Raw genomic sequence first — 26316 nt, 5'->3', positions numbered from 1 at the left:
CTGTAGGCTCCTCTGTCGGTGGGATTCTCCAGGCAAGAATACTGGAGTAGGTTGCCATTTCCTCCTCCAGGGGATCTTCCCCACCCAGGGATTGAACCCACATGTCTTAGGTCTCCTGCACTAGGAAGCAGGTTCTTTACTGCTAGCGCCATGTGGGAAGCCATGTTTGAGGGATTACTAAACCTTCTACATGCCTATATATTTCATATATATTACACTAACACGTAGTATGCCCCAGTGAAACTGCTTTTCAGATAGCTTTCTCTGATGCCAGTGGTGGACAGGTAGTGTCTGTGTCTGTCAAAATCCTCTGGAGCACGATCTCTGCAGATGGCTCCCCAGACTGCATCCCTGCCTTACTCACCCTGAACAGTACAGGGCGCGCCCCGCCCCCCCCCCACGCCCCCGCCCAGGGTGCAGACCTCCACCTTCAGGACCCGCCCACAGCAGAGAGGAGAGGAGGAGAAAGAACGGCCCTGGACTTCATTTTGCCGGCGTGGTGAGCCGCAGCCTCAGCGGTCCTGGGGCCGGTGGTGGTGATGGGCGGCCGCATTTCAGGCCGCAGTTCCCTGCACGTCAGCGCTCTCTGGAGCTCTGAGATTTGGTCTTGGAAGCTCCACCTGTTCTGCTCGCCTTTCTAAGGAGCCTGTATTTGGCACTTGCCCTGTGACTTAAGTCTGGTTTCCCTGGTGAGTGGCTTGGACAGTAAAGAATCTGCCTGCAATGCAGGAGACCCGGGTTTGATCCCTGGGTCAGGAAGGACCCCTGGAGATGGGAATGGCCACCCACTCCAGTATCCTTGCCTGGAGAATTCCATGGACAGAGCAACCAGGCGGGCTACAGTCCATGGGGTGGCAAAGAATCAGACATGACTAAGCAACTAACACACTTTTAATGTACGTCAGCTCAGCAGTTCTTGGAAGTGTGTGGTCCAAGGACCCTGGGGGACCCTGAGACCCTTTCAGGGGGTCTGTGAGACACTCTCTTTTCTATTTACATGTCTGTATAAAGACATATTTTCTTCCTTACACCACAATTAAAACATTATCCCAATAGATGATACGAGATGATACGGCTGCCTTTTATTAGACATTAAAGAGAACAATAAACATAGAACACAATATCACTTAATTTTTTTTTGTTTCAGGAAGTTATTTTACCTTAGTTGCTTTTCAAAAAGATGTTATTTTATGTTTACTTGTGATGGGCTTATTATTAGGTTATTTTAAAATGAATTAAATATTTTAAATACTCCTCATCTTTCATTCCTAATATAGCACATATTGACAGATATAACACACATAAACAACAGTTCATTGGTGTCCTACACCATGTACGGACTGTAAAAGATTTTAGAGTATAAAAGGGCCTTAAGACTGAAAAGGTTAATAACCATTGACATAGAGTAGATTCTATCATCTTTATCTAAAACCCCTCACCAGTAGAGACCCAGGGATTGAACCCAGGTCTCCCGCATTGCAAGTGGATTCTTTACCAGCTGAGCCACAAGGGAAGCCTGAGAATACTGGAGTGCGTAGCCTATTCCTTCTCCAGCTGATCTTCCCCACCCAGGAATTGAACCAGGGTCTCCTGCATCGCAGGCTGATTCTTTACCAACTGAGTTATGAGGGAAGCCCCAAGAGTAGAGAAGCCTGCATTTTTCTTTCCCCAGATTCGGGTGATGACAGAGAGAGGTTAGCTTAGAGAGAATCTATGGTATTGCTCTTCCAGCAGAGAGAAGGAGCAGGATGGGGAGAGGCACAAACAGCATCTGTGAGAACCAAACCCCAGAGGCAGATGGAGTGTCAGAAAGAGATCTTACAACTGAAGCATCTGAGGAGGGACATGCAGAACAAAGTACCCAGAGGACCAGAACTGATATCAAACACAAATCACAAATACTTAATATTCACAGGTCATTCAATAATTCTTATAATTCACTGAGCAGCCAGTCCTGGCAGCTTTGGGTCCAGTGACTCTAAGGGGGATGCCCACCAAGAAAGCTCTTCTTGGGCCAGGGATGGCTTGAGGACACTATACATGTCTTTTTGTTGTTGTTCAGTCGCTCAGTAGTGTCCGACTCTTTGCAAACCCATGGACTGCAGCACTCCTGGGTTCTCTGTCCATCACCAACTCTTGAGTTTACTCAAACTCATGTCCATTGAGTCGGGTGATGCCATCCAACCATCTCATCCTCTGTCATTGCCTTCTTCTCCCTCCTTCAATCTTTCCCAGCATCAGGGTCTTTTCCAATGAGTCAGTTCTTTGCATCAGTAGCCAAAGTATTGGAGCTTCAGCATCAGTCCTTCCAATGAATATTCAGGGTGGATTTCCTTTAGGATTGACTGGTTTGATCTCCCTCCTGTCCAAGGGACTCTCAAGAGTCTTCTTCAGCCACAGTTCAAAAGCATATATTCTTCACCACTCAAATTCTTTATGGTCCAACTCTCACATCCGTACAAGATTACTAGGAAAACCACAGGTTTGACTATACAGACCTTTGTTGGCAAAGTGACGTCCCTGCTTTTTAATACACTGTCTAGGCTTGCCACAGCTTTTCTTCCAAAGAGTAAGCATCTTTTAATTTTGTGGCTGCAGTCACTGTCCTTAGTGATTTTGCAGCCCAAGAAAATAAAATCTGCTACTGTTTCCACTTTTTCCTCATCTATTTGCCATGAAGTGATGGAACTGGGTGCTATGATCTTAGTTTTTTGAATGCTGATTTTAAGCGAGCCTTTTCACTCTCCTCTTTCACTCTCATCAAGAGGCACTTTAGTTCCTCTTCACTTTCTGTCATTAGAGTGATATCATCTGCATATCTGAGGTTGTTGATATTTCTCCCAGAAATTTTGATTCCAGCTTGTGATTCATCCAGCCTGGCATTTCGCATGATGTACTCTGCATATAAGTTGAATAAACAGGGTGACAATACACAGCCTTGACTTACTCCTTTCCCAATTTGGAACCAGTCCATTGTTCCATGTCTGGTTCTGTTGCTTCTTGACCTGCATACAAGCTTCTCAGGAGACAGGTAAGGTGGTCTGGTATTCCTATCTGGTATTCCTATTTTCCAGTTTGTTGTGATCCACACAGTCAAAGGCTTTAGTGTAGTCAATGAAGCAGATGGTTTTTGGAATTCCCTTGCTTCTTCTATGATCCATCAGATACCGGCAATTTGATATCTGGCTTCTCTGCCTTTTCTAACTCCAGCTTGTACATCTGAAGTTCTCAGTTCAGATACTGTTGAACCTTAGCTTGAAGGATTTTGAGCATTATCTTGCTAGCATGTCAAATACACACAACTGTACAGTTTGTACAATAAGTGCAATTGCAGTAGTTTGAACATTCTTTGGCATTGCCTTTTTTTGGGACTGGAATTAAAACTGAACTTTTCCAGTCCTGAATACTGCTGAGTTTTCCAAATTTGCTGGCATATTGAGAGCAGCACTTTCACAGCATCATCTTTTAGGATTTTAAATAGCTCAGCTGGAGTTCTGTCACCTCACTAGCTTTATTTGTAGTAATGCTTCCTGAAGCCCACTTGACTTCACACTCCAGGGATGTCTGGCTCTAGGTGAGTGATCACACCATCATGGTTATCTGGGTCATTAAGACCATTTTTGTACAGTTCTTCTGTGTATTCTTGCCACCTCTTCTTAATATCTTCCACTTCTGTTAGGTCCACACCATTTTTGGCCTTTATCGAGCCCATCTTTGCATGAAATGTTCCCTTGGTATCTCTCATTTCCTTGAAGATATCTCTATAGTCTTTCTATTCTATTACTTCCTTCATCTGTACATTGTTCACTTAAGGCTTTCTTACCTCTCCTTGCTATTTTCTAGAACTCTGCATTCAGTTGGGTGTATCTTTCCCTTTCTTCTTTGCCTTCCACTTCTTTTCTCAGCTATGTTATAAGGCCTCCTCAGACAAGCACTTTGCCTTCTTGCATTTTTTTTCTTGGGGATGGTTTTAGTCTCTTCCTCCTGTACAATGTTACGAAACTTTGTCCTTCTTTAGACATTCTGTCTACCAGATCTAATCCCTTGAATTTATTCATCACCTCCACGTGTAATAAGGGATTTAGGTCATATGTGAATGCTCTGGTGGTTTTCCCTACTTTCTTCAATTTAGGTCTGAATTTGGCAATAAGGGCCTCATGATCTGAGCCATAGTCAGCTCCAGGTCTTGTTTTTGCTGACTGTATAGAGCTTCTCCATCTTCAGCTGCAAAGAATATAATGGATTTGATTTTGGTACTGACCATCTGGTGATGTCCATGTGTAGAGTCATCCTTTGTACTGTTGGAAGAGGTAATAGTAGGTTTAATAGTTTAATAGCTGATAATATTGTATTTTGGCTTATGGTGGGTTATAACATCTGACATCGAAGTAAGAAAAAAATGCTGGACATGATTAAATTCCACCAAAACACCTACTAGATACAAGACTCAAACTACGGAGCTTTGTACACCAATGCTCAACCTACAGTTTCCCAGAAATCTCCAATGTAAAATTAGTGTTCAAATTATAATTATACTAGAAAAAGCCACAAACTTTAATGACATTTTCTGAAAACCTGTCTGGAAGTTGTTCTTTTATAATTATCCATGTTTAGTTTGAGTTCTCTGAGAAACAGATGCTAAGATGGGATTAAACATGAGAGAGATTTACTGGGGCGACATTTGTGAGCTATAAATGGAAGGAGAAGGCTGAGTCTGACACCTGTGAAGGGGGGAGAGAGGGAAAGAAGGGTTGGGAGGGAAGAGTCTCACTCAGCAGCACAGCCATAAGAAAAATCTGCAAGGCTCGTGGGGAGTCTTTGGGGGTCAGGCTGAAACACTCATTCACCACAGCCCCACCACACTCACTCACTGGTAGGGGACGTGTGGCTTCATCAAGAACACAGTGGTGGGTCCAGGGGGCAGCAGCTGGGGTCCTCCGTCAACTCTGCTTCCCGCAGATCTGAGTAACACTCTTCCACTGCCACCACATCATCTTCTGTGAGTCTTCAGGTTCTTTCATGAATGTTTGGTGGACACAGACTATAAATGTTTTTATGTCACCAGATTTTACCTCTAATATATGATAACTATCCTGGAACATGCTACTGTTAATGGAGGTTAAGGAGTCTATTATTTTAATACACTTCATTGCAACATATTTTACATTTGTTTTTGAAGTATATAATTGTCTTTTGTGTATCACATATGATGATTAGTGTGGAACTATATGGTACAAAATAATATTAATGAACTAACTGAAAATGATATTTCTGGAATGTTAAAAGTAGCAAAAATTCACTGGAGGTTGACTATATTATAGAATATTTTTAAAGAAATGTGGTTACTACTTCGCAGCAGACACAGTAACTGTAATTAGAAGAACAAATGCTGACTGAGAGAGATAACTGATATAAAGACTGAATAACTAACCCCAGTTACCACACTGGTTGGTTTGAAGTAGGATACCCTTTTTAAAAAGTGTATTCCTCCCCCCCCCCCAAAAAAAGTTTATTCCCTTAAATAAGCCTTCCTATAATCTTCTCAGATGATACTGCACTTATAACTCATATCACATAATCACCAGCCTACTGCATTCTACATGCTCTGCAAACTTTCCTTCCCAACTTATTTAAATGTAGACTGGGGGCTGAAGGTCCAGTCCAGGTGGCTGAGTGAGGCCAGAGGAGAGCAGAGGACACCTTACAAGGGCTCAGCGGTTCCCATTCTTCCTTCAGCCCAGCTGTGTAAACTAGACTTGACTTTTCCCGACCCAGTTATCCAAAGGCCACAGGGCAGGAGCTTTTGAATGCTCACAACTGATTAAGCTGGCCCATTTCATCCCCAGCTTTTCTCATATTAGCCTGAACTTTATGTTTAACATAAACTACATTTCAGCTCAGTTCATCCATGCAAATAATCACTAATATCTAACTGTCTTTTATATGTTATATTCATTAAAAACAATTTCAACTCAAGTATTTCAAATGTCAGTTTTTAAATCTTTCCCCCCAGGCAGCCTAGAGACCTGGGAAAATACATTTATGATGTAAGGATCACTAACTCACTGAGAGGTATGTGCTGTGCACTGTTCCAAGTGGTTCACACGTACTCACTCATTTAAGCTCAACTGTCCTACGAGGTAGAACTAGTATTATCTCCAATTGACACATAAGGATTCCAAAGCACAGAGAAGTTAAATAACTTACCCAAAGTTACATAAGCTAGTAAGCAGTAGAGCTGGGACTTGAACCCAAGTAATTGGCTCCAGAGTTAAAGATTTTCTATTGTTACTGTGGCCTTACCAAACTGTAATGCACTACTTAACTCACATTGAAAAAGTCACAATTATTTAGAACACGGCAACAAAATTTTTTTTAAGTTTTATTTACACTTGTATCTTATAAACAACTGATTAACTTAAATTGAAACATGGTGAAATGAAAGTTTGCAGCTCTAATCATCCCTTAAATACCCCAAAACATTTAAATTAAAATTAATGTGCTAATATAAAAATATTTCCTCTTTCCTAATTTATAGCAGCATATTTTCTTTCAAAGCTATCACATATATTTTAAAACACATTATAGAAATTAGGAGACTTAAATGATGTACAGAAAGACAATAACCAAACAAAAGTTAATTCAGATGTACACTATCAGAAAAAGATACTGTAGTTAAACAACATGTGGCTTAAAAATCAATACAGCGTCCTTTTCGTTCCCAATCTCCATATCGGGTAGGTTCTGGGCCTCTGGGTCCACCTTTCTCTTTTGTAACAGGATTAATATCATCAGGAAATTCTGAAGAAATAATAAGTTTAAAAAAAGGCAGTTAATGGAGGTGGGAAAAGCATTATCGTCAATTCTGCAGATGAGGGTGCTGAGCTGACAGTTAACGAGGCTGGATGCTACTGATGAAGCTACTACTATGCAGTCCTTAAACACGCTCTAGACGTGCTTCTTCCCAGCCTGAGAGATCACTTTAGGATACAATCTTCATATTCAATCAACTTTATTACTTGCATTAATGACTTAGACTTCTCAGACCCCTCTCAGGCTCTCATCTGGGGACTGGCTGGATTAGAACAGGAGGAAAGGGGCAGAGAGAATACAGACTTCAAATCCACAGGGTTTGAAAGGCTACGAAACAAGATTACTTTGAACATTACTTTCACTCAATGCCTTATTTTTTCTTATAAGTGAACTGGGGACAATCATACCTGCCTTGTTATCTCGAGAAATAAAAAAAGAAATGCATGTAAAGGGTCTGGCACAGTGCCAGGTACATAAGAATGCTCAATTAATTCTAGCTATGAGTGTTAATTTTCCTCATCACACGGTTTTGGCTTCAGCAACTGGTTACCTGAAACTGCCATTTATGTGCATGTGCTTAGTCACTCAGTCATCTCTGACTCTGTGACCCCATGGACCACAGCCTAACAGGCTCCTCTGTCCATGGGATTCTCCAGGCAAGAATACTGGAGTGGGTTGCCATGCCCTCCTTCAGGGGATCTTCCCCGACCAGGGATGAAACCCAGGTCTCCTGCATGTGCCTAACAGCTGCTATTACTGTTAACACTGGGTGTTCATAATAGGAATGTTCATTTTGAGTTCATGCTCAATTCTGAGGACTTTATACATATTAATTAATGCTCATAATAATCCTTTGGGACAGGAACAATTATTATCTCCACTCTACAGATGAGGAGCTCAAGGTTACACAGCTACCAAGTGGTGAAAGTGAGTTTCAATTCACACATTCTGGCTGCAGTCTTGCTCTTGACACACACACTGTACTGACTGTACATGGGGAGAACAGGAGAGGAATCAGCCGCTAGAACCACCCAGTTCTTTTTCCAAAGGTATTTACATAATGAATATTTATGTATTTGACTGCACTGGGTCTTAGCTGTGGCACACAGGATCTTCCCTGCGTCACGGGGGACCTTTCATTGAGGTGCATGGACTCTCTAGTTGTGGCACATGGGCTCCAGAGTGTGAGAGCTTTGACAGTTGCAGCGTGTGGGCTCAGGAACTGAAGCCCAAAGACTCTGGAGCATGTAGGCTTCAGTAGTTGTGGAGTGCAGGCGCAGTAATTGTGTCCTTGCACTGGCTTAAGTTGCCCTGTGGTATCTGGAATCTTCCCAGACTAGGGATGAAATTCCTGTCTCCTGCACTGGCAGGCAAATTCTTAACCACTGTACAACCAGGGAAGTCCTAAAGATAGTAGTCTATATCTCTTAATACCATACCCCTATCTTGGCTTCCCCACTTCCCTCTCCCTAGTAGTAACCACTAGTTTAGTTTCCTATACCTGTTAGTCTGTTACTGTTTTGCTATATACCCCGTTCTTATTTTTTAGGCTCCACATATAAGAGATGAAAAGCAAGTATTTCTCTTTCTCTTTTTTCACTAAGCAGAATATTCTTGAGGTCCATTTCAAATAGCAGATTTCATTCTTTTTAATGGCTGGGTAATATTCCTGTGTGTGTGTGTGTACGTGTATACACCACATCTTTACCCACTAATCTGTTGGTCATTTAGGTTGTTTCTGTATCTTGGCTATTGTAAATAATGCTATGAACACTGGGGTGCAATCTGTGCCTTCAAATTAGTGTTTTCATTTTCTTTGGATATATACACGCTGGTGGAATCGCTGGGTCATATGGTAGTTCTATTTTCAGTTTTTTGAGTTAACTCTATAATATTTTCCATATTGTATGAACCAATTTACATTCCCACCAACAGTGTATGAAAGTTTCCTTTTCTCCACACCCTCTCTAGTATTTATTATTTGATGACTTTTTGATGATGGTCATTCTGACCACTGTGAGCCGATACCTCATTGTAGTTTTGATTTGCGTTTCTCTAATAATTAGTGATGTTGAGCATTTTTTTCCATGTGCCTACTGGCCACCTCTATGTCTTCTTTGGAAAAATGTCTATTCCCATCTTCTGCCCATTTTTGGATTGGGTTATTTTTTTTTTTAATATGGAGTTGTATGAGCTTTTTATATATTTGGATATTAACCCTGTGTTGGTCAAATTGTTTGCAAGTATTTTCTCTTATTTCACAGGTTGTCTTTTCATTTTATCCATGGTTTCTTTCACTATCCAAAAGTTTTTAAGTTTAATTAGGTCCCATCTGTTTATTTCTGCTTTTCTCTCTTTTGCTTAGGAGACAGATTCAAAAAAATACTGCTACAATTTATGTCACAGAGTGTTATGTCTATGTTCTCTTTATGGTTTCAGGTCTTACATGTATATACTTAATCCACTGAGTATTTCTGTATGTAGTGTGAGGAAATGTCCAATCTTTCTTATGAAGCTGTCCAGTTTTCCCAACACAACCTTCTTTTCCCATTGTATATTCTTGCCTCTTTTGTTGTAGACTGATTGGCCATAGATGCATGGGTTCTTTCTGGGCTCTCTATTCTGTTTCATTAGTCTATGTGTCTGTTTTTGTGCCAGTACTAGGCTGTTTCCATTACTATGGTTTTGTAGTACAGTCTGAAGTCTGGGAGCTTGATCTTTCCAGATCTGTTCTTCCTCTGGATTATTTTGGCAATTTGGGGGCCTTTTGTGGTTCTATATGAATGTATGGATTATTTATTCTAGTTCTGGGAAAAATGGCATGGTTATTTTGATAGAGATTGCCTTTAATCTGCAGATTGCTCTGGGTAGTATGACCATTTTAACAGTATTCTTTCTTTCAATTCAAGAGCACAGGATATCCTCCCACTTCTTCCATCATCTTCAATTTCCTTCATCACTGTCTCAGTTTTCAGAGCATGTTTTTCACCTTTAAGTTTATTCCTAGGTGTTTTATTCTTTTTGATGTGATTTTAAAGAAGTTGTTTTTTAAGCTTCATGTTTATGATAGTTTGTGTATATTTATTATGTGATAGTTTATTAGGTGTATCTTTATGATAGTTTATTAGTGTATGTAAAAGAAACATACTTCTGTATATTAATCATATTCTGTAACTTTACAGAATTTATTAGTTCTAGTAGTTTCTGGATTGAGACTTTAGGGTTTCCTATGTACAGTATCATACATCTGCAAATAGTGACACTTTTACTTCTTTCACACTTGCATACATATTTATCTTCCTTGTTCTACTGCTGTGGTTAGAACTTCCAATATGATGCTAAATAGGTGGCAAGAGTGGGCATCCCTGTCTTGTTCCTGAATTAAAAGAAAGGCTTTCAGCTTTTACTGTTGAATATGATGTTAGCTTTGAATTTGTCATAAGTGGCCTTTATCATGTTGAGATATGTTCCCTCTATATACCCACTTAGATGAAGAGTTTTATAATGAATGATAATTTTTTTCAAAGGTTTTTCTGAATCTATTGAGATAATCAGGTGGTTTTTATCCTTTCTTTTGTTAATGTACACTACTACATTAATTGATTTGTAAATACTGAACAATCCTTGTGTCTCTGAAATAAATTCAAATTGATCATTGTATATAATCCTTTTATCTTTGGATTCAGTTTGCTAATATTTTGTTGAGGATTTTAGAATCTGTATTTATCAAAGATTCTGACCTGTAACTTCCTTTTGTTGTAGTGTCTCTGTGTGGTTTTGATACCAGGGTCATTACTGGTGGTCTTGCAGAATGAATTTGAGAGTGTTGTGACATTTTCACTTTTTTGGAATACTTTGAGAAGGTTAGGTGCTAGCTGTTATTTACATGTTTGGTAGAATTCTCCTTTGAAACTGGCCAGTCCTGGATTTTTGTTTGCTGGGAGTTTTAAAATTACAGATTCAATTTCAATACTAATGACTGGTCTGTCCAAGTTGTGTAAGTCTTCTCGTTTCAGTCTTGACAGGTTGTATGTTTCTAGAAATTTATTTCTTCTACGTTGTCCAATTCATTGGCATATAACTATTTGTGATTCTTTTGTATTTCTGTGATTTTCATTGTTATTTCTCCTTTCATTTATTTGGGTCTTCTTTTTTTCTTGGTGATCCTGACTAAACTTTACCAGTTTTGTTCATTTTGCCAAAGAGCCAGCTCTTGGTTTCACTGATCTTTTCTACTGTTATTGTTGCTGTCTATTTATTTCCCTCTAAAGCCTTTGACTGTGTGGATCACAATAAAGTGTGGAAAATTTGGAAAGAGATGGGAATACCAGACCACCTGACCTGCCTCTTGAGAAACCTATATGCAGATCAGGAAACAACAGTTAGAACTGGACAAGGAACAACAGACTGGTTCCAAATAGGAAAAGGAGTATGTCAAGGCTGTATATTGTCACCCGGCTTATTTAACTTCTATGCAGAGTACATCATGAGAAACGCTGGACTGGAAGAAGCACAAGCTGGAATCAAGATTGCCGGGAGAAATATCAATAACCTCAGGTATGCAGATGATACCACCCTTATGGCAGAAAGTGAAGAGGAACTGAAAAGCCTCTTGATGAAAGTGAAAGTGGAGAGTGAAAAAGTTGGCTTAAAGCTCAACATTCAGAAAACGAAGATCATGGCATCTGGTCCCATCACTTCATGGGAAATAGATGGGGAAACAGTGGAAACAGTGTCAGACTTTGTTTTTCTGGGCTCCAAAATCACTGCAGATGGTGACTGCAGCCATGAAATTAAAAGACTCTTAATTCCTAGGAAGGAAAGTTATGACCAACCTAGATAGCATATTAAAAAGCCAGAGACATTACTTTGCCAACAAAGGTCCATCTAGTCAAAGCTATGTTTTTTCCAGTAGTCATGTATGGATGTGAGAGTTGGACTGTGAAGAAAGCTGAGCACTGAAGAATTGATGTTTTTGAACTGTGGTGTTGGAGAAGACTCTTGAGAGTCCCTTGGACTGCAAGGAGATCCAACCAGTCCATCCTAAAGATCAGTCCTGGGTGTTCTTTGGGAAGGAATGATGGTAAAGCTGAAACTCCAGTACTTTGGCTACGTGATGGGAAGAGTTGACTCATTGGAAAAGACTCTGATACTGGTAGGGATTGAGGGCAGGAGGAAAAGGGGACGACAGAGGATGAGATGGCTGGATGGCATCACCGACTTGATGGACGTGAGTCTGAGTGAACTCTGGGAGTTGGTGATGGAGAGGGAGGCCTGGAGTGCTGCAATTCATGGGGTCGCAAAGAGTCGGACACGACTGAGTGACTGAACTGAACTGAACTAAACTGACTCTTTACTTAGAGGGAAATAATCTTTACTTAGCAGGACCGCGTGGCAGAAGCACACTGGCTGCGACGGACCTCACAGAAGCATGGCCGAGAGGAGCTACCCCACATCCGAGGTTGGGGTGGTGGGCGAGTGCCAGGCTGCGACTGCACAGTAGCAGCCGAGAGGAGCTACCCGACGTCCATCCAAGGTTAGGGGTGACGGCTGGGAGGAGCTACCCAACGCCTGAGGCCAGGGGCAGCGGCCAAGAGGAGCAGCCCCACGTCCAAGGAGTGGTGGCTGTGCGGGCACAGGAGTGCCGAGAGGAACTACTCCACGTTCAAGGTCAGGAGGGGCGGCAGTGAGGAGTTACCACTGGTACAAGGTAAGGAGCAGTGGCTGCGCTTTGCTGGAGCAGCTGTGAAGAGATATCCCACATCCAAGGTAAGAGAAACCCAAGTAAGACAGTAGGTGTTGTGAGAGGGCATCAGAGGGCAGACACACTGAAACTAGAAAAACTAGCCAATCTGGTCACATGGACCACAGCCTTGTCTAACTCAATGAAACTAAGCCATGCCCTGTGGGGCCACCCAAGACAGGCGGGTCATGGTGGAGAGGTCTGACAGAATGTGGTCCACTGGAGAAGGGAATGGCAAACCACTTCAGTATTCTTGCCTTGAGAACCCCATGAACAGTATGAAAAGGCAAAATGATAGGATACTGAAAGAGGAACTCCCCAGGTCAGTAGATGCCCAATATGCTACTGGAGAGCACTGGAGGAATAACTCTGGAAAGAATGAAGGGATGGAGCCAAAGCAAAAACAATACCCAGTTGTGGATGTAACTGGTGATGGAAGCAAGGTCTGGTGCTGTAAAGAGCAATATTGCATAGGAACCTGTAATGTTAGGTCCATGAATCAAGGCAAATTGGAAGTGGTGAAACAGGAGATGACAAGGGTGAACGTTGACATTCTAGGAACCAGTGAACTAAAATGGACTGGAATGGGTGAATTTAACTCAGATGATCATTATATCTACTACTGCGGGGAGGAATCCCTTAGGAGAAATGGAGTAGCCATCATGGTCAACAACAAGTCTGAAATGCAGTGCTTGGATGCAATCTCAAAAACGACAGAATGATCTCTGTTCATTTCCAAGGCAAACCATTCAGTATCACAGTAATCCAAGTCTATGCCCCAACCAGTAACACTGAAGAAGCTGAAGTTGAACGGTTCTATGAAGACCTACAAGACCTTTTAGAACTAACACCCAAAAAAGATGTCCTTTTCATTATAGGGGACTGGAATGCAAAAGTAGGAAGTCAAGAAACACCTGGAGTAACAGGCAAATTTGGCCTTGGAATATAGAAGAAGCAGGGCAAAGGCTAATAGAATTTTGCTAAGAAAATGCACTGGTCATAGCAAACACCCTCTTCCAACAACACAAGAGAAGACTCTACACATGGACATCACCAGATGGTCAACACCAAAATCATATTGATTATATTCTTTGCAGCCAAAAATGGAGAAGCTCTATACAGTCAGCAAAAACAAGGCCAGGAGCTGACTGTGGCTCAGATCATGAACTCCTTTTCCCAAATTCATACTTAAATTGAAGAAAACTAGGGAAAACCACTAGACCATTCAGGTATGACCTAAATCAAATCCCTTATGATTATACGGTAGAAGTGAGAAATAGATTTAAGGGACTAGATCTGATAGAGTGCCTGATAAACTATGGACGGAGGTTCGTGACATTGTACAGGAGACAGGGATCAAGACCATCCCAATGGAAAAGAAATGCAAAAAAGCAAAATGGCTGTCTGGGGAGGCCTTACAAATAGCTGTGAAAAGAAGAGAAGTGAAAAGCAAAGGAGAAAAGGAAAGATATAAGCATCTGAATGCAGAGCTCCAAAGAATAGCAAGAAGAGATAAGAAAGCCTTCCTCAGCGATCAATGCAAAAAAATAGAGGAAAACAAGAGAATGGGAAAGACTAGAGATCTCTTCAAGAAAATGAGAGATACCAAGGGAACATTTCATGCAAAGATGGGCTCGATAAAGGACAGAAATGGTATGGACCTAACAGAAGCAGAAGATATTAAGAAGAGGTGGCAGGAATATACAGAACTGTACAAAAAAGAGCTTCGTAACCCAGATAATCACCATGGTGTGATCACTGACCTAGAGCCAGACATCCTGGAATGTGAAGTCAAGTTGGCCTTAGAAAGCATCACTACGAACAAAGTTAGTGGAAGTGATGGAATTCCAGTTCAGCTATTTCAAATCCTGAAAGATGATGCTGTGAAAGTGCTGCACTCAATATGCCAGCAAATTTGGAAAACTCAGAAGTGGCCATAGGACTGGAAAACGTCAGTTTTCATTCCAGTCCCAAAGAAAGGCAATGCCAAAGAATGCTCAAAGTACCACACAATTTCACTCATCTCACACGCTAGTAAAGTAATGCTCAAAATTCTCCAAGCCACGGTTCAGCAATATGTTAACCGTGAACTTCCAGATGTTCAAGCTGGTTTTAGAAAAGGCAGAGGAACCAGAGATCAAATTGCCAATATCCCCTGGATCATCGAAAAAGCAAGTGAGTTCCAGAAAAACATCTATTTCGGCTTTATTGACTATGCCAAAGCCTTTGACTGTGTAGATCACAATAAAGTGTGGAAAATTCGGAAAGAGATGGGAAGACCAGACCACCTGACCTACCTCTTGAGAAACCTATATGCAGGTCAGGAAGCAACAGTTAGAACTGGACATAGAACAATAGACTGGTTCCAAATAGGAAAAGGAGTACGTCAAGGCTGTATATTGTCACCCGGCTTATTTAACTTGTATGCAGAGTACATCATGAGAAACGCTGGACTGGAAGAAGCACAAGCTGGAATCAAGATTGCCGGGAGAAATATCAATCACCTCAGATATGCAGATGACACCACCCTTATGGCAGAAAGTGAAGAGGAACTAAAAACATCTTGATCAAAGTGAAAGAGGAGAGTGAAAAAGTTGGCTTAAAGCTCAACATTCAGAAAACGAAGATCATGGCATCTGGTCCCATCACTTCATGGGAAATAGATCAGGAAACAGTGGAAACAGTGTCAGACTTTATTTTTTTGGGCTCCAAAATCACTGCAGATTGTGATTGCAGCCATGAAATTAAGACACTTACTCCTTGGGAGGAAAGTTATGACCAACGTAGATAGCATATTCAAAAGCAGAGACATTACTTTGCCAACAAAGGTCCATCTAGTCAAGGCTACAGTTTTTCCAGTAGTCATGTATGGATGTGAGAGTTGGACTGTGAAGAAAGCTGAGCGCCCAAGAATTGATGCTTTTGAACTGTGGTGTTGGAGAAGACTCTTGAGAGTCCCTTGGACTGCAAGGAGATCCAACCAGTCTATTCTAAAGGAGATCAGTCCTGGGTGTTTTTTGGAAGGAATGATGCTAAAGCTGAAACTCCAGTACTTTGGCTACGTGATGGGAAGAGTTGATTCATTGGAAAAGACTCTGATGCTGGGAGGGATTGAAGGCAGGAGGAAAAGGGGATGACAGAGGATGAGATGGCTGGATGGTATCACCGACGTGATGGATATGAGTCTGAGTGAACTTCGGGAGTTGGTGATGGAGAGCGAGGCCTGGCGTGCTGTGATTCATGGGGTCGCAAAGAGTCGGACATGACCGAGTGACTGAACTGAACTGAACGTTTACTTTCTCCCTATTGCTGACTTCGGGCTTTGTTTGTTCCTCTTTTCCTAATTCTTTTAGGTGGTAGGTTAGGTTGTTTTCTTCTTTCTTGAGGAATGCCTGTATTGCTATAAACTTCCTTCTTAGAACTGCTTTTGCTGTATCCCATAGATTTTGGAGTGTTGCATTTTCATTTTCTTTGGTTTTGAGGTATTTTTTCATTTCCTCTTTGATTTCTTCATTGACCCACTGGTTTTTTAATAGCATGCTGTTTAGTGTCTAAGTATTTGCTCTTTACCCATTTTTCTTTCTGTAATGAATTTTTAGTTTTGTACTGCTATGGTCAGAAAAAAACGTTTGATATAATTCCTATACTTTCATATTTGCTGGGACTTCTTTTATGGCCTAGCATGTGTTCTATCCTGGAGAATGTTTCATGTGCACTTGAAAAGAATGTATTCTTTTGTTTTTGTATGTGATGTCTTATACATATCCATTAAGTCCAAGAGGTCTGTTGTATTATTTAAGACCAGTGTTTCCCTACTAATTTTCCATCTGGATGATTTGCCCATTAATGTAAATATGGTGTTAAAGTACCCTACTGTTATTGTTATTATCAATTTCTTCCTTTTTGTCTGTTAATATTTGCTTTATATGTTTAGGTGTTCCTGTATCAGCAGTAAATATGTTAATGATAATATCCTCTTATTAAATTGACCCCTTTATCATTATTATAATGCCGTTCTTCATCTGCTGTTACAGTCTTTGTTTAAAGTCTACTTTATCTGAGTATTTCTACCCCTGCTTTCTTATCATTTTTATTTGCATGAAATAACTGTTTCAATTCTTTCACATTAAGTCTCTGTCTTTAGTTCTGAAGTGAGTCTCTTGTAGGCAGCATATAGAAGGATCTCATTTTTAATCAAATTAGCCACACTATGTCTTTAGATTATTTAGTCCTTTGACATTTAAAGTAATTATTGATAGATATGAGGCTTCCCTGGTGGTTCAGTGGTAAAGAATCCATCCACCTGCTAATGCAGGAAATGCACGAGATGCAGGTTTGATCCCTGGGTCAGGGAGATCCCCTGGAGAAAGAAATCACAATCCAGTTCAGTATTTTTGCCTGAAAAAAAAAAATCCCATGAACAGATGATCCTGATCCTGGTGGGCTACAGTCTATGGGGTCACAAAGAATTGGAGAAGATTGAGTGTGTGCACACTTACTTAAGTGGTGATCCTTAGTCCTGACTTTTATACATTTGCCTTTTATAGCAGGATTTCCCCTTCCCTATAATTTACTGCTTTTCCATTTAGAGAAGTCCCTTCAGCATTTCTTTTAGGGTAAATTTAGTAATGATGAATTCTGTTTTTGCTTATCTGAGATGCTCTTCATCACTCCTCTATTTTAATGATAATCTTGCTGGGAAGAGTATCATGGGTTATGGGTTTTCCCTTTTGGGATTTTGAATATATCTCCTGCTCCCTTCTGGTCTGTAAAGTTTCTGCAGAGAAATTAGGTGTAGATTTATAGGGATTCCCTTGTATATGATAATTTTTCCTTTGCATCCTTCAGAATTCTCTCTTCAACATTTGCCATTTTATTTATGGTATGTCTTGGAGAGCATTTGTTTGGATTCATCTTCTTGGGACTCTCTTCCAGTACCTGTTTTCTTCTTTAGACTGTGAAATTTTTCAGTCATAATTTCCTCAAATACATTTTTCATCTCCTCTTTCTCTCTTCTCCTTCTAACCCCCTCATATGTTACCCCAAAGATTCCCTGGATTGTTTTCATTTTTAAAAATTTGCCTTTTTGCTGTTCTGATTGGGTGATGTCCATTATTCTATCTTCCAGATCACATATGCATTCTTCTGTGTCACTCAGCCAGCTACTCACTCCTTTCAGTGTGTTTTTTTACTTCAGCTAAAGAATTCTTCATTTCTGATGGGAGTTTTTTTATATTCTCTAGTTCCTAATTAAAAATATTGCTATGCAGATATATTCTTTCCCCTAATTCAGTTAACATATTTATAACAAATGCTTTGAATTTTTTATTTAGTCAATTATTTATTCCACTAGTTTCTTTTCAGGGGTTTCCTACTGCTCTATTGAGAGAAATTCCTCTGCATTTTCATTTTGCTTAACTTTCTCTATCTTGAGGAATTTAGATCAAACATTTTGTCCAAAGTGGTGCTCTTATGTGGGAGTGTCCCTATACAGACTGTGTGTGCTGAATGCCTTTGGTGGGAGAGCTGAATCTGACATAGATTCAGGTCACGTCTTTCCTCTGGCTGTGCGGATAGCTATCTCCTTGGCAGAAGGTGGGCCTGGTGGTAGAGGGGCTAGAGTTGGAGCCAGGTGTGGGATGGGACTCCCCTTGCCACAGCTAGGTGGCTGTCACTGCCCTATTGGGGGTGACGTATGACCCCAGGTTGCTGGAGCTGAAGCCCAAAAGTCAGGCATGAGCTGCTTCTGTTCCCTTTAAGTGTGTCTTTTCCTCTCTCCTTGTCCCAGAGTGGGAAGTGTTAAAGCAAATGGGGTCTGCCCAGGTTGTCAACTTGTGTCAGCCACGCTGGGACTGGATCACCTCTGTATCCTATGGCTGAATCTTCTTTCTGGCTGTGGCTGCCAGATTCAGGGCCACACCATGACATGGTATGAATGGGGCCAGAGAGTTGGCTTGTCTTGGGTTGGGGTGCACACTGAGGCAGTCACAGGAAAGCTGGCAGCTGCTGGAGCAGACCTCTCTCTGTCCTGCCTCTGGGTTAAGCCTGCATGCACCCTCCTCATAAGCAGAGTCCAGGTATCCCACCACCTTCCTGTTAGTCCCAGTCACCATCCAACCAGCCAAGGGGGCTTGCTTCCACTGTGTAAGATGCCAGGACAGGAGCACCCAATCTGTGGTTCTCACAGCTCAGTCCCTAGAGTTTGTCTCCATCATGTACTCTCCCATTTCCTCTGAGTCCTCTCCCAAGGGCATGGGTCCTGAGTTGATCACTTTTCTTTCCTTCCAACCCAATTATATGTGGATCTTTCTTACAGCCTTGATTATACCAGTCTTTCTGCCAGTCTCCAGTGAAAACTGTTCCATATGTAGTTGTATTTTTGATGTGTTTGTGAGGGAAGTTCAGCTCCATGTCCTTGTACTCCATCATTTCAATCAACCTCCCCAAAGTACGTCTCTTTAGAAAACTAAATCATCACCCAAATCCTGCAGTCCCTCTCTAAGCAAAAGAAAGGAGATACAGAATTTACCTTGAAAATTTTCAAATATTCATTTATTTTAAAATTCTATCTTCACTGTAAATAAACTGTCCTTCCCCCTCATTATTCTGTTTTCTAAAAGAACTCCTCGCTTTGACTTCCTTTGAAAGCCTCTCAAGTGGAAGCTTTTTCTCTCCTGTATTTCTGGGACTCACTGGTGCCTTAGTGCAGCCTGGGCTGCCATAACAAAATACCAGAAACTGGGTGGTTTAAAGAAATAGTATGCAGGATGAGAGAGAGAATAAAAATGAATGATTTTTCTGTAAATATTTGAACAAAATTAGATGAACATCTTTTCTTAAACCATTTTGAATATATATACATATATATATGCAGGATGAGAGCAAGAGAATAAAAAATAAATGTGATTTTTCTGTAAATATTTGAACAAAATTAGACGAACATCTTATCTATTCAAAAACCATTTCATATCACATATTAGCAAAGTAACTGCATTAAAGAGACAAATGTTCTGAAATTTCCTTTGCTTATATAGTACAATATTTTTTCTTAATTTAGTAGTGATATTGTTTGTCTAATTTATACATTTGAGTACTTACCTGAGATGCTTCATATAAAATAAGATTACTGTAATATTGTTGACATCTTAGATATTTTAAGGATATTCAAGAATCTTTCTACCTATTAATAATTAGTTGGGATGAAAATTAAGTGGGACTACAGGTTAATAATAAGCATTTTTGTACAGTTGATAGCTGTTATCCCAGTTGTTGTAGAAACAGTAAGTTTCCTCATATCCCCAAAGGCCTTTGAGGCTATGAAACTAGTGGTGTGTATAGCTATGCAGTATTGTATGTAACAATCTCAATAACCTTGAATTAAAAATACTTCCTAAGCTAAAAAAAAAAAAGAAATAGAAATTAATTTTCTTACAGTTCTGGAGGCTGGGTGTCCAAAATCAACTCCAAATCATGTTCTGAGTCTCATTCTAGATGAAAGCAATAGATTTTAAACTCATCTCTGTTTTCTAACTCTCATGGCTCCAGCCTAACCTGCACAGAAAGCTGAATTAGTATTCCAAAAACAGAATACCACCCCCAGTCATATTAAATGAAAGAAGGCAGACACAAAAGACTATCTGGCTAAAATTCTAAAAAAAAGAAGGCATAACTAGTGATAGAGATCAAAGGTTTCCAGGGGGATGTGAGAATGGGACTGAGTATAAACAGGCATAGGAGTCTTTGAGGGGTGGAAATGTGTTATTCTTTGTGTTGGTTACACGACTGTAATCATGTTAATATTTAATGAACTGTTTCACTTAAAATGGGTAAATATTATTATATGCAGATTATACTTTAAGAAGATGATTAAAACAATCTCCATCCAGTAACATTCAGTGTATTCCTTACTGTCCACTGCAAAAAGCCCATTTACTTCAAGTCCTCTCAGATCTGAACTGAATCTACTTTTCCAGCTTTATTTTCTATTAATCCACTATACAGTTTATGCACTGGCTACTTCTTTCATGTGTCATGTTCCCAGTCCTTTCTTTCTAAGCATTCCTTTTTCTCTTTATTGGAAACATTCCCCCACAACTCCCATCTACTTATCACAGTTTCACTGTTCCTTTAAACCTCAGCTCAAATGTTCCCTCTTTTGTCTACTTCTCTTTGACCTTTTTCTGTGTATCTCTCATGTCGGTTACCACAAAGTGTCCTGTTCATAGTAATCTACATATTTCATTTTCCTTTCCTTATTCACCTTTGCATCAGACAGGTGGCTAGCCATAAAGTATGTACTAGAGGCTGTGAGACTAGATTAGAAAGAAGACAACAAGGAAGAAGACAGACTTGTTAGGAGACCTAAAGAACTAGAGACAGCCAGAATTTAGGCTTTATTAATAAGATGGACTCCTTGGACTCCAAGGAGATAAAACCAGTCAGTCCTAAAAGAAAACAACCCTGAATATTCTTTGGAAGGACTGATGCTGAAGCTGAAGCTCCAATACTTCAGCCACCCAATGAGAAAGTCGACTCACTGGAAAAGACCTGATGGTGGGAAAGACTGAAGGCACAAGGAGAAGGGTGGCAGAGGATGAGATGGTTAGATAGCATCACGGACTCGATGGACATGAAACTGAGCAAACTCTGGGAGATAGTGAAGGACAGGGATGTCTGGCATGCTGCAGTCCATGGGGTTGCAGAGACTTGGACACGACTTGGGGATTGAACAACAATAGAATGGAAAAGAGGAGGTGAATTTAAGAGATGTTAAGAAAGTAGAACCAAAAAGACTTGGTTAGGGATTGGATCCAGGCCACAGGAAGAGGCAGGAGTGAAGGATTATCCCCAGATTTCAGGGTTGGTGACTGAGTTGATGGGGTATAATGGGAATCCAGAAGGAAGAGGACTGGAGCAGGACTGGTGGAAGGGAACACTGAGAAGAGGATGAGTTCAGTTTTAGATGTATTAATTTGAAATATATCTGGAATATGCAAACAAAGACGTTGCAATTGTAGGTGGAGCAGCTCAGGAGGGAGGTGTGACTAAAGGTATAAATGTGTAATCATCATCAATACACATGATACTTCAGATAATCTCAGGAAGATATGAGCTCTTTTAGGAATGTTTAGAGGGCTCAGGACAAAGATCTGGCAAATACATACATTTGGGAGTTGAGCAGATACAGAGGAGTTTAAAAAAGAGACCAGGAAGAAATGTTTAAAGAAGTAGAATGAGAAACTAAAGACAGCATAACCAAAACCAAAACAGAAGATTTCCGTAAGTAGTAGTTGTTATTGTCAAAGGTTGTAGACAGTTCAGATAAAATGAAGACTGCAAAGCATCTGCTGGATTTGGTAATGTATTTTCAACGTAAACTTTAATAACTCAAAAATTAAGATGAATGTCTAGCAATGTCAGACAGATGATTAACTGTTGAAATACGCTTTCTTCTTTGTATCTAATATATATTTAACCATTTATAAGGGTACAATTTAGTGACATTAAATATTCACAATGCTGTATAACCATAACACTATGGTCCAAACTTTTCATCATTCCCAGTATAAACTATGTACCCACTAAATAAACTTTCCATTCCCCCTTCCCTCTAAACCTTGATGACTTCTAATCTACCTTCTGAATTTATGAATTTGCATACTCTGGGTACCTAGTATAAGTGAAATCATATAATATCTGTCCTTCTGTGTCTGTCTTGTTTCACTAAGCACAATGTTTCAAGGTCCACCCATGTTGTGGCATATATCAAAATGCCGTTCCTTTTTGGGACTGAACAGTACTTCACTACGTGTACAGAACACACTTTGTTCATCTATTCATTGATGGACGTCTAAGTTGTTTCTATCTTTTGGCTATTGTGAATATAGCATGGATGTGCGGATATCTGTTTAAGTCTCTGTTTTTAATTATTTTGGATTTATATCTAGGAGTAAAATTGCAAGGTCACATGGTAGTTCTGTATTTTACTTTTCGGGAAGTTGCAAAACTGTTTTCCATAGCAGTTGTACCATTTTACATTCCTACCAGAAACATGTGGTTCCAATTTCTCCACACTTGTCACCATCAGTTATTATTTTCTAGTTTTTCTTAAACTACAGAGATGGTGTGAAATGGTGTGTCGCCGTGGTTTTGATTTGTATTTCCTTAATGATTAGTGATGTTAAGCATCTTTTCAAACCTATGTCAGTCATTTGTATATCTTCCTTGAAGAAATGTCTATTCGAGTTGTTTGCCCATTTTTGAATTGGGTTGTTTTTGTTGTTGAGTTGTAATTTTTTTGTATTCTGGATATTAATTCTTTTCAGATATATGATTTACAAATATTTTCCCCCATTCCACAGGATATTTTTTTCACTTTCTTGATAATGTTCTTGGATAAACAAAATTTCTTAATTTTAATGATGTCTTATTCATGTATTTTTGTTTGTTGGTTGTCCTTTTGTTGTCACATGCACGAAATCATTGTCAAATCCAAGGACATAAAGATTTTCTCCAATTTTCTTCTAAGAGTTTTACAGTTTTGCCTCTTAAGTTTAGGTCTTTAATATACTTAGTTTTTTGAATATGGTATAAGGTAAGGATTTCATTCTTTTGCATGTGGATATCCAGTTTTCAAAGTACTGCTTGTTGAAAAGACTGTTCTTTTCACCACTGAATGGTCTCAGCACACTTGTCAAGAATTACTTAAGCATATATGTGAGGGTCTATTTCTGAGACTGCTGCTTTTGTGTGAGACACTGTAAGGAAATCGTTCCTCTCAGATTTTTGTGCTTAGCTAAAACCTTCAATGGAGAAGGCAATGGCACCTCACTCCAGTACTCTTTCCTGGAAAATCCCATGGACAGAGGAGCCTGGAAGGCTGCAGTCCATGAGGTCGCTAGGAGTCGGACATGACTGAGTGACTTCACTTTCACTTTTCACTTTCATGCATTGAAGAAGGAAATGGCAACCCACTGCAGTGTTATTGCCTGGAGAATCCCAGGGATGGGGGAGTCTGGTGGGCTGCCATCTACGGGGTCGCAAAGAGTCGGACACGACTGAAACGACTTAGCAGCAAAACCTTCAAAGAAGTTTCTGAAGGTTTAGAAGTCTCCATCATCTTGGCTGGTTGATCTCCTTATTAGACTGTGCTTGGTACAGTGACATAACTGAAATATTTCATGAGTGAGCAAAACCCCAAAGTTTTACATTCTAGAAAGAATTCCAGACACAGGTCCCTGTATCCTCCATTGGTATATTCTCACCTAGGATGCTTCACTATATAGATGGGTTACCACTCATGAAACTGGAAAAATCACACAAGCAGGGCAACCTTGCCAAAGTTAAAAAGTGGCATGTTTACATTTATGCTGTATGAAATACTACTTTTTGAATAGCTAATATTTGCACATTTCCCACAATTCAAAGGTACAAAAGGGTACAGCATGAAAACAAAGCAGTACTTTAAAAAAACCAGAGGTTTAAGACATGAGCCAAAATTTGTACATACTGAATACAAAATAATGTTTGGTCTATCATCCTTCCTCTCTAGCTGCTGCTGCTGCTGCTAAGTCGCATCAGTCATGTCCGACTCTGTGCGACCCCATAGACGGCAACCTACCAGGCTCCCCCATCCCTGGGATTCTCCAGGCAAGAACACTGGAGTGGGTTGCCATCTCCTTCTCCAACACATGAAAGTGAAAAGTGAAAGTGAAGTCGCTCAGTCGTGTCCAAACCTCAGCGACCCCATGGACTGCAGCCTTCCAGGCTCCTCCGTCCATGGGATTTTCCAGGCAAGAGTACTGGAGTTGGGTGTCATTGCCTTCTCCGTTTCTTTCTAGAAAACCTCTTTATTCTGCAAACTTCCCCTTCTTTCCCCAAATCACATGGTTACAGTGAGAACAACCTCTTTCATCTGTGACCCAGGCCCCTGGCCACTGGTTGACTTAGCTGTGGACACCAGATGCAAGCTGGGCCAGTGAGCTTTCTTCTTAAGAAATTTGAAATGAAGACTAAAACTGTATTCTCAGTTTGGTTATTCTCTTGAACTGAGTAGCTGCTGGGAGCAGTTACCTTCTGCCCAGTGGACTCAGAAGGGAGTATGGAGACAGAAAACAGCTCAGTACCACCAGAGACAAGAGGAGGGAGACTATCTGGTTTCCACAGTGCTTAGCCCTGAGGTCCCAGTCTTCCTTCAACAGCCAGCAGCACTACTGCCCTTGAGCCTAACCTGTTCCCTGCACCTTACTAACAACACACCCTACCTTCTGTTAAGGCTGTTTAAATAGGTTTCTGTTATTTGCATCAAAGTAGATCTTAATTCACATAGTTTTTCATGTGAATAATGGAATTGAATACATGAGCACACATAATCAATCACTGCCAAGGGCCTGTAAAACTCTTTTTAAAACCCATACAAATTGATGGTCAATACAGCAATTGTATTCATTGTTGAAATATTCTTTATTACTGCTAATGAAGAATTATAAACAGTAATATGTGTCTTTAATTTTTTTCTCAGTAACAGAAACACTTTCTTTGAGACCTCAAAAATTGAGAGGAGTTTAACTATACTCACTTGTCAGTGGTTCCTTCTCTAAACTGGAATCTTCTGGCGCATCAAAACGACCTTCTGGTAACTTTGGCTTCTTCAGAGGTTGTTTGCTAGGTTCAGGTTTTCCTCCTTGAGAACTTATTTTCCTCAAAGAATTACACAGAAGGGGTGATCCTGGCAGAGGGAAGACAGTGAAAAAACAGAAGCTGTTCATTTATTCTACTCCAAAATTTAATACTTTTAATTACTTGTTTTAACCTTATACATTCACATTTATCAAAATTTAAAAATACAAAAGGAAATATAGTGACAATTCTTCCTTTTGCCCCTATCTTTCAGACAGCCAGTTTCCTTCTTTGGAGGCAACCGATGCTATCAATTTGAAAAGAAGAGCTGTGAAATAAGCTAATCACTATCAAAATTGTAAAAACTATTTTGATTCCTATTTGAAACAATGCCCAAAATACCAAGAATCAGGTCACTAAGAGTAACTAAGTAGTAGGAACTTTTAAATGATAATACTTAGTATTTAAATTTCAAGATGTCACAAGGAATTGTATTTAGGACTCTTAAATTCTAATAATGGTCCTCTTTTTCTGTAAATTAAACATTTTTAAATGTACCAGGCACCTGTTGTTGCTGTTGCTTTAGTCATTAAGTCATGTCTGACTCTTGCGACCCATAGAGTGGAGTCTGCCAGGCTCCTATGTCTATGGGATTCTCCAGGCAAGAATACTGGAATGGGTTGCCATTCCCTTCTCCAGGGGGTCTTCCCAACTCAGGGATAAAACCCATGTCTCCTGCATTGGCAGGTAGATTGTTTACCACCAAGCAACCCACTGGGCACCTGCAATGTATAAATGTGATCACTTTCTATGTTACAATGAGAAAGGTAAGTTTTCAGAATATTCATTGGAAGGACTGATGCTGAAGCTGAAGGTCCAACAGTTTGGCCACCTGATGGGAGGAAGTGACTCATTGGAAAAGACCCTGATGCTGGGACAGACTGGGGGCTGGAGAAGGGGACGACAGAGGATGAGATGGTTGGATGGCATCACCGACTCAATGGACATGAGTTTGAGTAAACTCCGGGAGTTGGTAATGGACAGGGAGGCCTGGTGTGCTGCAGTCCATGGATTGTAAAGAGATGGACACAACTGAGCGACTGAACCACAACAACAAAAGTTTTCAGTATTATGGAAGTTAT

At 40.3% G+C, this 26316-nt stretch overlaps 1 protein-coding gene and 1 long non-coding RNA gene across 3 annotated transcripts in view; both read right to left on the bottom strand.

Annotated features, from left to right (window-relative positions):
• Positions 1 to 424: 424 nt before the first annotated feature.
• SDHAF4 (succinate dehydrogenase complex assembly factor 4) overlaps positions 425 to 26316 on the bottom strand; it is a 47797-nt gene continuing 21905 nt past the window's right edge. The window contains exons 2-4 of one of the 2 annotated variants that reach the window (XM_070376176.1): positions 25134 to 25283; positions 6671 to 6801; positions 425 to 5106 (exon numbers count right to left, since the gene is read on the bottom strand). In XM_070376176.1, the coding sequence (XP_070232277.1) occupies positions 6692 to 6801; positions 25134 to 25283 (260 nt within the window). In that variant the 3' untranslated portion in view covers positions 425 to 5106; positions 6671 to 6691. Of the gene's footprint in view, positions 5107 to 6665; positions 6802 to 25133; positions 25284 to 26316 lie in introns of those variants that run through there. The other variant, XM_070376175.1, reaches the window with a different exon arrangement.
• Positions 16731 to 22137, bottom strand: LOC138989131 (uncharacterized). Its single transcript, XR_011465312.1, has 2 exons — positions 19989 to 22137; positions 16731 to 16916 (listed from the first exon to the last, which is right to left on the bottom strand). It is a non-coding gene; the product is annotated as an uncharacterized lncRNA (long non-coding RNA).

Source organism: Bos mutus, chromosome 9 (assembly GCF_027580195.1).
Source record: "Bos mutus isolate GX-2022 chromosome 9, NWIPB_WYAK_1.1, whole genome shotgun sequence".
NCBI lineage: Eukaryota > Metazoa > Chordata > Mammalia > Artiodactyla > Bovidae > Bos > Bos mutus.
The sequence above is the reverse complement of the archived record's forward strand: the minus strand, read 5'-3'. Positions and strand labels throughout refer to the sequence as shown.